Raw genomic sequence first — 15,126 nt, forward strand, 5'->3', positions numbered from 1 at the left:
GTGTACTGTAGGCTTCTCCTTTCACGCGCAGCCATCTTCCTTATTTTGTCAGCTAGCCTCTCTCTCTGTGTGTCTCTTGGTCTCTCTCTCTCTCTCTCTCTCTCGCCCTAGCATTGTCACTGTAGCGTTACAAATGTGTCCTATCCCTGTGGACCTATTTACCTTATTCCTGGACCTACGTTTCCCATGATTCTCAGCGGTTGCCAGTTTTCGACTTCCTGTTTAAAATGTTTTCACTAGCAAGGAGGTGCGCGCTGCTGTCAAAGAGTCGGAACATTTGGCTTATTTGATCCGAAATGGCTAAAAATAGTAACTTTGTGTGGTTGCAGAGCAGTGATATTTTATAAAAACGAGGTGAATGTCAATTCACTCGTACTGTACGGGCTTATTTTAGCCGAAATGGCTAAAAACAGTATGTGGTTGCATAGCGGCCGCTTTTGTTTTGAAGGCTAAACGTCCCAACCGGAACTCTTATTATTTGGTCATTGAATGGAGCTTTAGCGGTCTCTCTCTTTCAAGATTCAAGATATTGTCACTCCGTTGTACAATTATGCACGTGTGAAATGATTGTGCTGGGGGGGGCATCATTACAAGACATAGGTAGGTACAAAGTCACAACAATTATTATGATTATTTTCAGTCTCTTTCACTATGAACGGTCCTGGGTGGAAACAGGCAACCGGCAGCTGGAAACAGGGAGGGAGGGTGTCATGGAAGCACCCACGGTCTCACCAGGAAACTCGTGAATAGAATAGGTCAAATGGAGATGTGTGTGTGCAATCCAGGCGCAAGCCAATAACCTTGCCGCTGGCGCCATCATGCACTGTCCATGACATGTGCCATTCATAAGATAGCTTCTGTTCTGCTTCATTGGTCCCATGAGGGTCATCGTCTTGATCTATGTATAATCTCATTTATTTTGATCTCTATAATGAGAAAAGTCTTCATTCAATTGATTTTTTAGCACATATGTTGCTTTTATGATTCCTGAATAGTAGCTGCCTGCATAGTCTCTTACAACAGACGAGTTGGCTTCCGCAATTTTCAAATGCTTCCGCCATACCGTCTGTACTTCGTGGGGGAGAATCATGCACCAACCGGAATGGGAAGTAGAAAGGCGGGTTTTCCGCTCATTAGTCCAATCAGAATCGCAGAAAGGCGGGTCTTCCGCTCATTAGTCCAATCAGAATCCAATATGCCGCATTTTTCGTGGACACACGTGTCGTGATTGGTCGGATTCCGTCGAACTTCTTTCCTGTCTGAAGGTTTTTTTCCCAACTTCCTTGTGCATGTTCTGGGGGTGTAACGTACAGACTGTATATAGCTGCATTCGCCGGATGTAGATGAGACAGTCTGTTTTAAGAGACTACTGCCTGCAGCACACACAGTGCTGGTGCACCTGTGTGATGTCTAACCTTGACATTTCAGATCGACAGTAACCCTAACCCACTAACCCTAACCCCACCTGTGTAACGCTCTATGTTGCTTTTTAATCAAATAGAATTAGCGCCATTGGCTTTGGCTTGTACAAATCTCTTTGGGAGTTAAGCCGTTGGGTTATGCGCTCATCATTTGTAAATGCCCGCATTTGAGTTTGGCCTACATTCTCTGCGCACATGAATATTTCCTGTCGCAGTGTGTGAGTAATAACCATCCCTGGTTTTAATGCTATAGTTAGTCTCATACTATATATTTTGTCTTATAGGAGAAAGTCAACCCCACTCCTTCTAGTTTGTTATCACCTTCTTTCAAGGTCAGGGTCACCTGCATTTAAATCTTGAATAGCAATGGTAATGTTTCTCTTTTGTGCCCCCCTCTCTCTCTTCTGACAGCACTTCCATGATGGCCGTAAGGCACAGCAGCACATCGAGAGCTCGTGGAAGCAGCTGGAATCGGTGAGTGACTCCCATCGTTGTGCAGTGCCACTTTAGTCCACTAGTTTTGTCCACATTGCTGAGAGTGTACAGCCCTTCTCAAGAGCAAATGAGAGACAGAGAACAACAGACAATATATTTGTCCAATAGATTTGAAAAGTCAAAACCACTTCTGTACGATATACACTAGACTAGACTGTAGGCCGCCATCTTAAATAGCTTCAGCACTTAACTGTGGGGATTACAGGATATCTTTTTTTATTAAACCTTTGTTTACCAACGTCACTCCAAAGAGATCATTTTTAATCTTAATCTTTTTGACGACATCCCGGCATGAGAGGTACAATAAATATAGATCTACCAATAAGTACAGAATAAGGGGATAAAAACGTCTTAAGTGTATAGAGAGTGTGCCAACAGATACAAGGTCAGTTATTTGCTACTCAGCTTTACAATCAGTAATAAACCTTAGTGCTCTGTGATACACTTAGTCTAATGCACATGCTGTCAGACATCATAATCAAGTGTGTAGAGAAAGACATATATACAACATAGGACGATCAATCAAGTCACTAGGATCTTAACTAATTATATGTGTGTGTGTGTGTGTGTGTGTGTGTGTGTGTGTGTGTGTGTGTGTGTGTGTGTGTGTGTGTGCGTGTGCGTGCGTGCGTGCGTGCGTGCGTGTGTCTGTGTGTCTGTGTGTGTGTGTGTGTGTGTGTGTGTGTGTGTGTGTGTGTGTAACCAAATCATAACGTTATTGCTATTTGTTAGGTTCATAGACCGTTACGTCTGTGGTGAGCTCTTCATCATCATTGCATTGTAATAAATACAGTTACCACCGTCCTCTCATCCTCGCTGCTCATGGTTGTTGTTCCTTTAATTTGTATGCAGTGCTGCTGTGTTGTGTGTGTAAAGCACTGTGTGATTCTGTATCTTTCTCTCACAGAGAAAGTGTTGCAGACGCAAAACAGCTGGTATAATTCACTCCTCCTCATCCTCCTCCAATCCCACCTTTCAAAACGATGCGCCATGGTGCCAAGTTGACAATCACTATGCCAACCATTAATTTATGGAGGACTTTAAGCCTAGTAAGGGCTAGGTGTAAGATTTAAGTTGTAACTATGCCTACGCTTGAACTATTTCACTCGGTGCAACCGTTTTTTTTTTTTTTTTTTGTAGTGCATAAAGTTGGGCTTAAAGGGGCTTTTGACACGTTCAGAGTAGGTTGTTTGAATTTACACAGAGCTATGCGTGCAACCCAGTGCTGATTTTTCAGTTTGTCGTATATGTCGTATATATGTCGTGTTTTCTTCCAGCTAAAAACGTACTCGATGTCTGTTACAGCATGTGCATTAGACAAAATGTAAGCATATGTTTAATTTTGTCAGCATAGTATAAGATAAGTGACATAATGTACTCTATAGTATTACAATAATTGTCAAAGGTCTTAACTAAGGGTTTTAACAAGGTATGAACCACAAGAGTAAATGATGGTATCATAATCATAGAAAGGAAAACTTGCATTTGACAGATTCTGGTCTATTAATTGTATGAGAAGGCCAAGTACAGTGCCCTGGGGGACTCCTTTACAGACAGATACTGAGTCCATTAAAATTATCTTCACTGCCCTAAGTATAATTTAATCAAAAACAGCTGGTGGGGTTTAACAAGAGATTGCACCCAGACAGCCTCCTTCTTAAGCCAGAAACCTCAGACAATGCGTCATTTTTGCTTGGAGTCGAGGACCAAGCTTGAAAGTAGCCGATGAATATAGAGGACAGCCGCTCATAGAGACGCAAATTGACTTGATTGCTTATTGACAGTTGTTGACTAACATTTAATAAAATGGTGATTCCATCATCAGTGTTCTCCCCTCTATCTGAGTGACAGGCTGACTGTGAAATCAGATTAAGACCCTTTATGAGCCAATTAGTTGAAGGTATTAAGGTCGATGTAGAAACGGGATTGTGAGACCATGGCCCCAAAACTGGAAATACTGAAGTATGACTTGATTTTTTTTTGCAGCCACTAAGCCTGAATAACCAGAGATTTCAAGAATACTGTATAGTAGGGGTGGGGGGGGGGGAATCGATACACCATAGTATCGCAATATTTTGCCTGACGATATTGTATCGATATTTGGACACCAAGTATCGATATTAAAAAAAAATGTGCAGGCCATGCCATACCAGGCCACCGGGCATCTGCCCGAAGCGCCCGATGTTGCAGTCCGCACCTGCAATGGTGTATTGAGTCCAGAGAAGCTTTATAATGTAGCCTACGTGTGGCGCAAAAACAAAACAAAACAAAAAAACACTGCATGTTTTACTTCCGGTGAGGTCAAGGAAAAGGTAGGAAAAGGAGTTAGACAATATATCGAAATATCGCAATATTCAATATATCGCAATACTAGCATATCGCAATATCGCAATACTATCGTATCGTGACTCAAGTATCGTTGTAGTATCGTATCGTGGGCATCTGGTGATTCCCACCCCTACTGTATAGTATGATTCCATGCTGGAGTTAAGAAAATAACGTCTGTAGGTAAGAGCAGAAGCAGTTAGTGTCGGTTTATTTGTTTTAGTGGTGGGGCTAAAAGAGAAAGAGTGGACAGAACAGCACTCCTTATCTCCGCCTGGCCCCTTTGACAGGGGGGGGGGGGGGGGGGCGAGAGACAGTCTGCGTGAGAGAGATACATAACTTCTCTGTGGTTGCCTTCAATGATGCCATTGTGTGTGAGGCAGAGAGGCATAGTTCAGAGTGCACGCTCGCACAACAAACACTGATTGTTCGGCCAGAGGCTTGGATGAATGCTTGTTTTTCCTGTACACAAACGGACACTATGAACATTGGTTTAATCTCCAGTCTGCAGACTTGGACGCGGACAGACCCCGTTTGCTGTGTCAGAGTGAGACCTCTGTCGCACACAATGCTCTGCCCCCGAATGTATGTGACGAACATACATACATGTTGTGACGTCCATTTCTATGCTTATGGAAAGGTCAAGTTCCGCAGAGTTCAGTGGAAAACCATGCTTTCTAAAAGGTGAAAAAAATCGATACAGCATAGTATTGTGGTATTTTGCGTGGCAATATTGTATCGATACACATACGCTAAGCATCGATCTCTTTTAAAATCGCAATGATAATCGTATTGTGATTTAAGTATCCTGATAATACCGTATCGTATCGTGGGGGCCTCTGTACTGGTATTGCCTGCCACGGTATGTTAGTGATGTAATGTTTGCGGCCGGGCATCATTTGCATTGTTCTCTCCTCTGTTGTTTTGCAGTGTAAAAGAAGGTTCGAGAGGGAGTGTAAAGAGGCGGACAGAGCGCAGCAGTACTTCGAGAAGATGGACGCCGACATTAACGTGACTAAGGCCGACGTGGAAAAGGTACGTGTCATCATCACGCTCCACTAAGGCGCTCCCACCAATCGCAGCCCGGCTCCTCCCACAGCCTATACATGCTTAACACACAGTCGCCTTGTCCCCCTGCCTGGCCTTCCTCGCCCTCCTACCTACAGTAGCAACCCTCCCCCCTCCCCCTTCTCTGGCCAAACTCTCTTCTTTCTTTACCCCCTCCCCATCGACCCAATCCCGACTGGTCTTTCCGCCGAGCCCAAACGACGACATTGAGGGGCCCTTTACGCGAGGACAGTTTCTGGAAGAAACGACACAATAGCGTTTCCTTCACACCTTTTCCTTCACACCTTCTCCCTGTTTACATGAGCGCGGTTGAATTTTTTAAACGCCGTAATGTACATGCCAGGTCGCTAGGTGGCAGTGTGATGGTCAACGGGGCGTTGCTCGTCGCTCCACAACTTGGAGAGTGCCGGGTCAGCCTATAAATACTTCCGCGACTTCCTTTTAAAACACTTCTCTCACAGCAGCAGTAAACTTTGAACAGAATTACAGCCATGGCAAAAGCAACATCAACGAGAGCACAACCGTAAGATCCATGTCCGCTTCTCTTCGTGTTGTTTTCCTGACTGATGTTGTTGTGTAACTCGCGCACGGCTATGATGTAATGGCGTGTGTCGCGTGTGCCGGCACGTCAGAGTTCCTGAAATGAGCCGTCTCAAGCGATTACATGGAGCGCTCAGCGGACCAAGAATTCCACTCTGGAGGGTGGTTTCAAAATGTGTCATTTTCTAAGCGCAAATTCGCCGTCGCCGTCTAAAAGGGAGGCACTAACGATAGAATAATTCCCCGTCACCATAGGAAACCGTCCTCGTGTAAAGTGCCCCTGAGACAGTGACCGTGTGTTTGATGCCGGGGCTGTGTGTAAAGGCTGGCATTGTCTCAGCAGCACAGTGATCTGCTGCTTAACGAGGCTGATAGCTGCACTGAGTCCACGTTATCACTCTTCTGCAGCCACCTGCTCTACTGTACAGAGAACTCTCTGTGTCAAAGGCAGCATTTGTATGCGTTGGCTTATACACATGTGCATCGCCATGGGGTACTTCCATATTGAGCTGTCCCTCCATTCAGGACCTATGTGTGTGTGAGTGTCTCTGTTTCTGTGTGCCTGCCTGGGTCCAGACGTTCGAATCTGCCCACTCCACCGAGTTGTCCACTTCTGGTCTGGCATCGTGACACGCAACAGCGCTTTCTCATGTTGAAAAATCATCTGGTCCAATGAGCCCGCGGGGGGACTGACGATTAGCCAATCAGTGCCAATAAACGGCACAACGGGCGAGGCTAAGCCGTTGTCAAGCTGTTGTCAAGTGCGCCGGACCTAATAACAACAATGGCAACCGCTAATAGACGAGGTAGACGCTGCTCTAAATCGATTAAAAGTAGCCTAGCAATTACTTTGAAATCCGAACAGCACTCGGCTTTGACGTACCGCAGGGATGACGTAGTTTTGTAAGACGACCCAGAAGTTAGCATCATGCCGGGTTCCCTTGTCCGGAAGTCATAGAGCACTGCAGGAATGAGTCGGGAAGTAGCATGGAAGGCGGAAGTCCCGGACTTCCTGGATCTTACGGGGAAAAGTCAATGAGGTTTTAGAATGGGGATTTCACTTAAATGCATACAATAAGGTCTGTGGTTAACAAAGGTTTATGAAACTGTGATCTTTGTGTTCACCAAGATCATCTTCACAAATGAACACCACATTTATGATTTTTGAAGTGTATGCGATCGCCAAAAACGGCGATTTTCAGAAAACAAAAACAAAATCATAAAATGGTGTTAATTTGTGAAGACTAACATGCTGAACACAAAGGTCTCAATTTCATAAGCTTTAGTAAACCACACACCTTATTTCAGGCATCTAACCAAAATCTCCAAGCAAAAATCCCATTGACTTCCAGGCGAGGGAACCAGGCGATGTGAACTTCTCATTCAGAGGGGAGTTTTATTTTCTATTTATTTATTTGCATTCTCCCCACTGGAATGTACTCAGGCAGATACGTTGGTCTCTAGCAATTGGTTAGGGAAAATCAAATCCCCCTTGTGGATTTCCCCGGTAATGTCAGACTGAAGAAGAAAAACGAGTTGACAATTCATTCTGATAGCAGGCTACATTATTCCCCTCCATCCTCGTCAGTTCACACTGATCATACATTTTCAAGAGTTGCTTGGACCAGAGAGCCCTCTGGGCCTCGCAGCTGATGTCATTTCCTGCCGCCGGCACCAATTAGGATAGCCTTTGACATCACAAGCTTTTAGCCCACACAGCTCCCACGCCCGCAAGGCATCATGGGTGATGGGCGCGTGCTGCTGCTCCATCAGCATTTGGAGCGGAGCTCGGCTCGGTTCAGAGCCCATTATCATGCTAATGCAGGCCTGAATAAGGAGCCTTTCAGCCACCCTGGACGCACAGCCACAGAGCCACAATGGCCTCAGGCTAACACTGAACTCAGCTGGACGGACTGGGCATTTCAGACAGACACACACACACACACACACACACACACACACACACAAGAAACTGCAAACTGGAGTGGTCTTGTCTCTGATTGCAGTTATGCCATTTATGTTTCTTTACCTGGAATTCAGCGTCAGCAAATGAAACGTTGCCGTGACTTTTGCTCTCACTGAGCTCCATCGCTACAAGTGGAAAGGAATGAATCAATTAGTTCCATAATTATTACTTCCAAATATGGCAAATGCTTCAGAAATCGTATTCACGTCTTATTCAACCCTAATACGTTATGCAAACAATCACTTAACATCATTCAGACTCATGCGCATCCATCTTCATGTAATTAATTATGTTCCTCAAGTGGACCAAACCATAAGACACACAGACACCCTTAGAAATGTATCTGCCTCATGTATTTGCATGCTTTTCAGTGTCCAGGCTGCTTTGCCATTGTATGGATCACTGTTAGCCTCACGTAGTCAGAGCCACCGTCAACATCAGCAAGCTTCCAGCGATGGAGATGGTATCATCTACAGCTCGGCACTGCGAGACTAGGATCACTGCAACAATATTATTAGCATTCGCTATTGCTATTCCTGACTGACCTTACACTCTCCTCTCACCCACTCACATTGCATACAATGGAAATTACAGATCTCCCTCATTCTCAGTACTCTGGTTACTGTGTGTGTGTGTGTGTGTGTGTGTGTGTGTGTGTGTGCGTGTGTGTGTGCGCGCGCGTGCGTGTGTGTGCGTGCGTGTGTGTGTGTGCGCATGCGTGTGTGTGTGTGTGTGTGTGTGTAGGAATTGGATTTTGTCATTTCTTATTTCCTCTTACATTTGTTTTTGTAATAGGTACTCTACAATTGTCTGTTAGTGTTTTCGGTTATTGAGAGTGTGTGTTTGTGTGTTTCTTTCTGGGCGTGAGTGTGTGTGTGTGTTTCTTTCTATATCTGTCTATTTGCCAGTTTTATCTGTCGATGTGTTTCGTCAGTTAAGCTCATATGTGCTAAGACGCCTCATAGCTTTGCCATGTGCTTGTGATTAAAATTGATGTAGCACTATTGGCATACTGTATGTATATAGATACTGTTTCCATTAGATTTGCCACATTATTATCATTACAAATGTCATGACATCATCAAATCTAAGTCAAAGTTAATTCTCATTTATGAAAGAGCAGTTGATTTATTTCTAATTGACCAGATTATAGATTCAGGCATACAGCAAAGCCACAAAAGCGCACATCATGTCTCCATGATACGCCCCCTGCCCCCGCCCATTCGGTGAGGCCTATTCTCTCCGTTACTTGAAGGAACTCACCAACATTTTTGGAAGATTTGCCTATTTGCCATATTCCTGTTAGTAAGATGATCAAATAGATGCCCTTCTCTTCTCTGTGCGCGCAGTAGAATGTAGCAACGCGCACGCCTCCGGCTGCTAGTTCTGCAGACTACCAGTCATTGTGCTAAGCTAACTAGCAGCAGGAGGGGGGGGGACGTTGTTGAGAAGAGAAGGCCATCTTATCTTCTCCTCTTAAGGTGCGTTCACACTGACCTATTCAAGTTTTTCACTGGCATTGAGTTTACATACAAAGTCAATGCAAACGAGCGATTGAGCGTATATTCGCCCGGGAGAAAAATGGCTGGGCGTCTGAGCGACAGCGACAGAGCGATAGGGTGAAAATTCGCTCGTCGCCCGAGATGAAATATCCCAACTCGAGTGAAATTTCAAGTGAGTCAAGGATCACACTGGCTTGGAACAAACCGCTGGGCTGGTTTATTAGTGTGGCAACAAACCGCATTGACAGGCTGACAGCTGACATGAAGTGAAGTCTGTACTACCGGTATAGATTCACAAGCTCGCGTTAGGAGCACGCTGATAGGCTTAGCTTGTAAACGACAACTACGGTGGCTCGTAGTGGACAAACATCATGACATTGCGTTTTCATCGTGTAACGTTAGCCCCCAGATGTCCGTCAATTCTTGTGCCTGTTGACAACCGATTTAAACACAGCGACAGGAAGAAAAAATAAATATCTCGGTGTGAACACAGCTTTACTATCGGGAATATATGGCAAATAGGGGGATCTCCCCCAAAATTGGCGTGTTCCTTTAAGAGGCCTATGAGTTATTACATCACCGGCAGAGCTGACATGTCAGTACCTCCTCAAGTCAGTGTGGATTTGGGTTTGAGTCACGGTTGTAGCCTTGAGTTTGTGAGTGTGTCTGTGATGGACATGGTGGGAGGGAGAGAGAGGGAGAGAGCTTGATGTGTCGACACATTTGTGTTTCTGTGTGTGTGTGTGTGTGTGTGTGTGTGTGTGTATCTGTGTGTGTTCATTCATTGAAGGTCACATCTTAGGATTTGATCATTTTACTAACAAGCCAAATATATTGTTTAACTTTGTCCCTAACAATATAAACCAAAGCTGCCAATATATCCCACATAATAACGCCTGCGGTGCCGGTTGCTTCGTCTCCAAATGTTTTATCACCCAGTCAGTGGCCATGTAAAAACAAAAACCTAGCGTTTGTTGAGCTGAGGTCTTGTGGTCTGCAGTGCAGCTGGTGCAAAGCTCTTAACGCCTCCTCCCTATCCCCTCCACTGGCAGGCACATCCCTCAATTTGGGGTTTGGATTCACAGCCCAGATATCCACAAGGCCCCCGTGACAGCTCTTTGAGGAACCCCGGGCCCTCACACACACACGCACGCACGCACACACACACACACGCACACACACACACACACGCACACACACACACACACACACACACACACACACACACACTCACTGGCTTTCCTGTTGTGGTGGAGCGCCGCCTCAGTCATGAGTGATGCATGGGAAACGCCACTCAGTGTCTCTCCCTCCACTTCCCAATCGTTTCAGACAGCGCTTTACAACAGCAGTGTTTTAGCCGCCATGTTCACCCTGTGCAGTGTTTCCCCTACCATTCTACTGGCCCTCGCCAGGCCAGAAAAAAACCTGTTTTTTTTGTGTTGTTTTTCCTGCTCTTCCCAAATTTTCAATAAACCTTTATGGCATATTATTACAATACAACAATACTGGTATTGTTGACAGTAATAGAAGATGCCAAATCATTCAAAACAATAAGCATTTTGCTTTTAGGAGCATTTTGCCAGCGTGCGGCGCTGTTCCAAAACGTGTCAACGTTGCCTGGGAAACGCACATCCCATAATACAACTGTTCGCATCGCATCCCATAATAGTATGATGATACTTGGGATGCCATTGCGAACAGGTTAGCTAAAAGTTTAGCGTCGCCAGCGAGGGCCCCCACCGTTGCGGTTGGGGTACGTTTTGAAATCCCTCCAGGCCTGAACAATTTTTCTAGGGGAAACACTGTTGTGATACTAACTTCCCCATCTGAGCGATGGCACGCCCGCTTGGTCCAGGAAGCGTATCTATGGCGGCTTCTTGTTTAGCTGGAAACGGCTAACAATCCTTTTGTGTGTGTGTGTGTGTGTGTTTGTATATTTATTTTTTGCCATGCCTTGAAGCGAAGTTCCCACAAGGTAGGTCCAGTGGACAGAGGATGTGTTATATCTGTGGGAACACACTGTCTTAACTTGGGTCTTGACACACACACTAGGGCTGGGCGTTATGGACGAAATCAAATATCACAATATTTTTTGACCAAATAATACCTTGATATGATATCATAATATTGCGATGATATTGCAAGGATGACTACTGGTGCTTTCACCAAATATTTACACAATAAGCCTTTTGATGAATAATCATCAGTAATGTGGATATAATGACTAAGTGGGTAAAAGGCAAATAATAGAACAGCTACAACAGTCTGGTAAGTTCAGAAGATGACATCACTTTAGTGTAATGGAGCCTTTAAAACCAAAACAACACCTAGTATGCCACATCACGATATCCAAAATCTAAGACGATATCTAGTCTCATATCACATATTGCCCAGCCCTAACACAAATACAAACACTGTGCTGTAGCTTCTGAAATACAGTCAGGTCACTCTAACATGCCTGTCCCATCCAAAACGTGTCTCTGCTCCTCGTACAGTGGCTTGCCTCCCCATCCTTTACTGACCACGTTCTTCTCACCCAGAAGCTTCTATGTGTGACATAACTGACATAACAACAAATCAACTGACAAACGCCTGTGAAATCTTGTGCAAGACAACAGCTCTCATTCTGTCATGCTTATTTTCATTCTCAATCCCTGTTCCATCATGTGGAAGGCAATAATTCATGTCTCTGTCTGTCTGTATGAAGTCATTTATTACTATATGGTTGAAATCAGTATTATGATCAATCATAAGGATTTTTCTCGATATCAATATATATCAGGATATGGTTCGTTTATGCGAAACCACGTTAAATAATCAAATGAATGTTCATCTCATTGAACCGAATGGCAATGTTAGGTGTGATGTCACACAAAATATTCCTACCTCATTTGATCAGTTTCTAAGTAGAAATCTGCTTGTCATCATCAATTAGACAGCAGAAATGTGTGTCACGATATTCAAATATCTTCATATTATCACAATAGGATGCCACTGAAGGACGACAAATGCTAATATTGAATTATCGTCCAGCCCTAATCTACTGTACAGTTTTTATTTGACTGCATGTTAAGATTCACTCAGTCTCCCTCTGCTATATTCAGCAAGTAGCTATAATGCAACCAAACCATCTTTCTTCTCAAATGTTCAGAATAGATGCGGTGACGTGGTTAAAAGTCAACCTGCATTCATTCTTAGGTATACGATTTTCGACAGAAATCCGTGGGCGACTTCTTCTAAAATGTTACGTAAGAACGAGTGCAGTTTCACTCTTAACCACACGTCGCTGCTTTTAGGTGTGAAATTGTCACAGGTAGAAGGCGCGGATATGTTTTTAGATCGTGACAGATAGAGCTGTGAGAGACAGCCATCGGTTAGTTTGCTGCTGATTTCCAGGAAATGTCGACAGGATGTGATGTGGATGTGGCTATGGCGACGGGCAGCTTGTTTAGAGGATTTGTTGCGTTGCCACGGTGATGATGTCGCGCACCTCACTAACCCAACACATTCCGTGCACTTTCACTCCACGCTTTGCATGCATCCCCATTCCTCACAAGCCTTCGCACTTCCACTTCAACTGCCTGCTCACCAGCTTGCACATTAATAACTGTATAGAGACACCGTGTGTGTGAAACGACTGAACCTTCGCATGTGCTTTTTAGCTTGTCGTGGGTTTTCTTTCTGGTAATCACATTATGTTTGTAGGCTGTGAATATCATTTCCCAAGGTATGATCTGTCATACCTCCTGCGCTGGGAATAATGCTTTTCTGTGTCTGATGAGTCTCCCCGCTGTGGGCTGTCCTCCTTCTCCTCTATTATCTCATCTATCACTTCTCCGTATGCATGTGTAGGTGAGAGAGAGAGAGAGAGAGAGAGAGGGAGGGAGAGAGAGAGAGAGAGAGAGAGACAGAGAGAGAGAGAGAGAGGGAGGGAGAGGGAGAGAGAGAGAGAGAGAGACAGAGAGAGAGAGAGAGGGGAGGGAGAGAGAGAGAGAGAGACAGAGAGAGAGAGAGAGGGAGGGAGAGAGAGAGAGACAGAGAGAGAGAGAGGGAGAGAGGGAGGGAGAGAGAGAGAGAGAGGGAGGGAGAGAGAGGGAGAGAGGGAGAGAGAGAGGGAGGGAGAGAGAGGGAGAGAGAGAGAGAGAGGGAGAGAGAGAGAGAGAGAGGAGAGAGGGAGAGAGGGAGGGAGAGAGAGAGAGAGAGGGAGGGGAGAGAGAGGGAGAGAGGGAGAGAGAGAGAGGGAGGGAGAGAGAGAGAGAGAGAGAGAGAGAGAGGGAGGGAGAGAGAGGAGAGAGAGAGAGAGAGGGAGAGGGAGGGAGAGAGAGACAGAGAGAGAGAGAGGGAGAGAGAGAGAGGGAGGGAGAGAGAGAGAGAGGGAGAGGGAGGGAGAGAGAGACAGAGAGAGAGAGAGGGAGAGAGGGAGGGAGAGAGAGAGAGAGAGGGAGGGAGAGAGAGGGAGAGAGGGAGAGAGAGAGAGGGAGGGAGAGAGAGAGAGAGGAGAGGGAGGAGAGAGAGAGAGAGAGAGAGACACTGACAAGAGATATATAAACCCCTAACTCATGCGTCTGAGTCTGGCGTGTGGGTGAAAACTGGATGAAGTCGTGTAAATTGCTCCCCTCAGGACGGTGACGTACAGCAGGCTTATGTTCCGTCAGCTGCCCCACACGGTAATACAGTTAGTTACTGGTCATTTGCGTGCGTTGTTGTGCGCGTCCAGTTTTCAGCACCATGTGTGGATGCTGCTGGAGCAGGAGAGCAGTGGATAACCCCGCTCTTAGCTTATGTTGAAATCCTCGGCATTCGCGGCAGTTTTGGTGGCACAGATACCATTGACATTGAGTGCGGGCGATCAAGGGGTCATGAGGTGACAATGAAGCCAGTGTTCCCCACCGTACAGACCCCAGATCAGTCAGAGCCCGTCATCATGGGCTGGTAGAGAGAGAGGAGGCAGACACACACACACACACACACACATACATACATACACACACACATACATACATACACACACACACACATACATACATACATACATACTACATACATACATACATACATACATACATACATACATACATACTGTACATACATACATACATACATTCATACATACATACATACAGCCCACACACACACACACACACACACACACACACACACACACACACACACACACACACACACACACACACATACATACCGTACATACATACATACATACATACAACACACACACACACACACACACACACACACACACACACACACACACACCCATACACACACACACACACACACATCACACACACACACACACACACACATACATACATACATACATACATAATTACAGTACATACACACACATACACACACACACACACCACATGCTGTCTGGCTGAGATAATCTCGCCTCTCCATCTGCTTGCCATGGATCTGTAATAGCCTGGCTGCCTTCCCTCCTTGAGACTGAACTCATGTCAAATAAATAATCAACATTATCGACAGCAGAGATTGGCCAGACTGGCGGCAGGGTTCCTACGCAGGTCATTGAGAATGATTTTGATCATAATAATCTTGAATACTTTAGGATTTTGAAAAAATGTCTGGCAAAGTATGGGAAATGTTCAGGTCCGATACACACATCCAGTCATTCTAGCGTTGATGCTGTTGTAGAGCCACTTTGAGTCCACGCTTTTTGTTGATGTGAAGAATAATGTTCAGCTAGAGGGATGTTCTTATTATTACCCAGCTGCCGTCGGCATGCATGCTATCAAACACCAAACCAAAATCAATGCATTTTAAATGG

At 45.2% G+C, this 15,126-nt stretch overlaps 1 protein-coding gene across 4 annotated transcripts in view; it reads left to right on the forward strand.

Moving 5' to 3' along the window:
- fnbp1b (formin binding protein 1b) overlaps nucleotides 1-15,126 on the forward strand; it is a gene marked incomplete at its 3' end in the record, with an annotated part of 122,776 nt that overhangs the window by 70,640 nt on the left and 37,010 nt on the right. For all 4 annotated transcript variants that reach the window (XM_083642146.1, XM_083642145.1, XM_083642144.1 and 1 more), the window contains exons 5-6: nucleotides 1,833-1,895; nucleotides 5,172-5,276. In XM_083642146.1, the coding sequence (XP_083498272.1) occupies nucleotides 1,833-1,895; nucleotides 5,172-5,276 (168 nt within the window). The remainder of the gene's footprint in view (nucleotides 1-1,832; nucleotides 1,896-5,171; nucleotides 5,277-15,126) is intronic.

This window comes from Poromitra crassiceps (genome assembly GCF_964638095.1).
Source record: "Poromitra crassiceps genome assembly, chromosome: 8".
Taxonomy (NCBI): Eukaryota; Metazoa; Chordata; class Actinopteri; order Beryciformes; family Melamphaidae; genus Poromitra; species Poromitra crassiceps.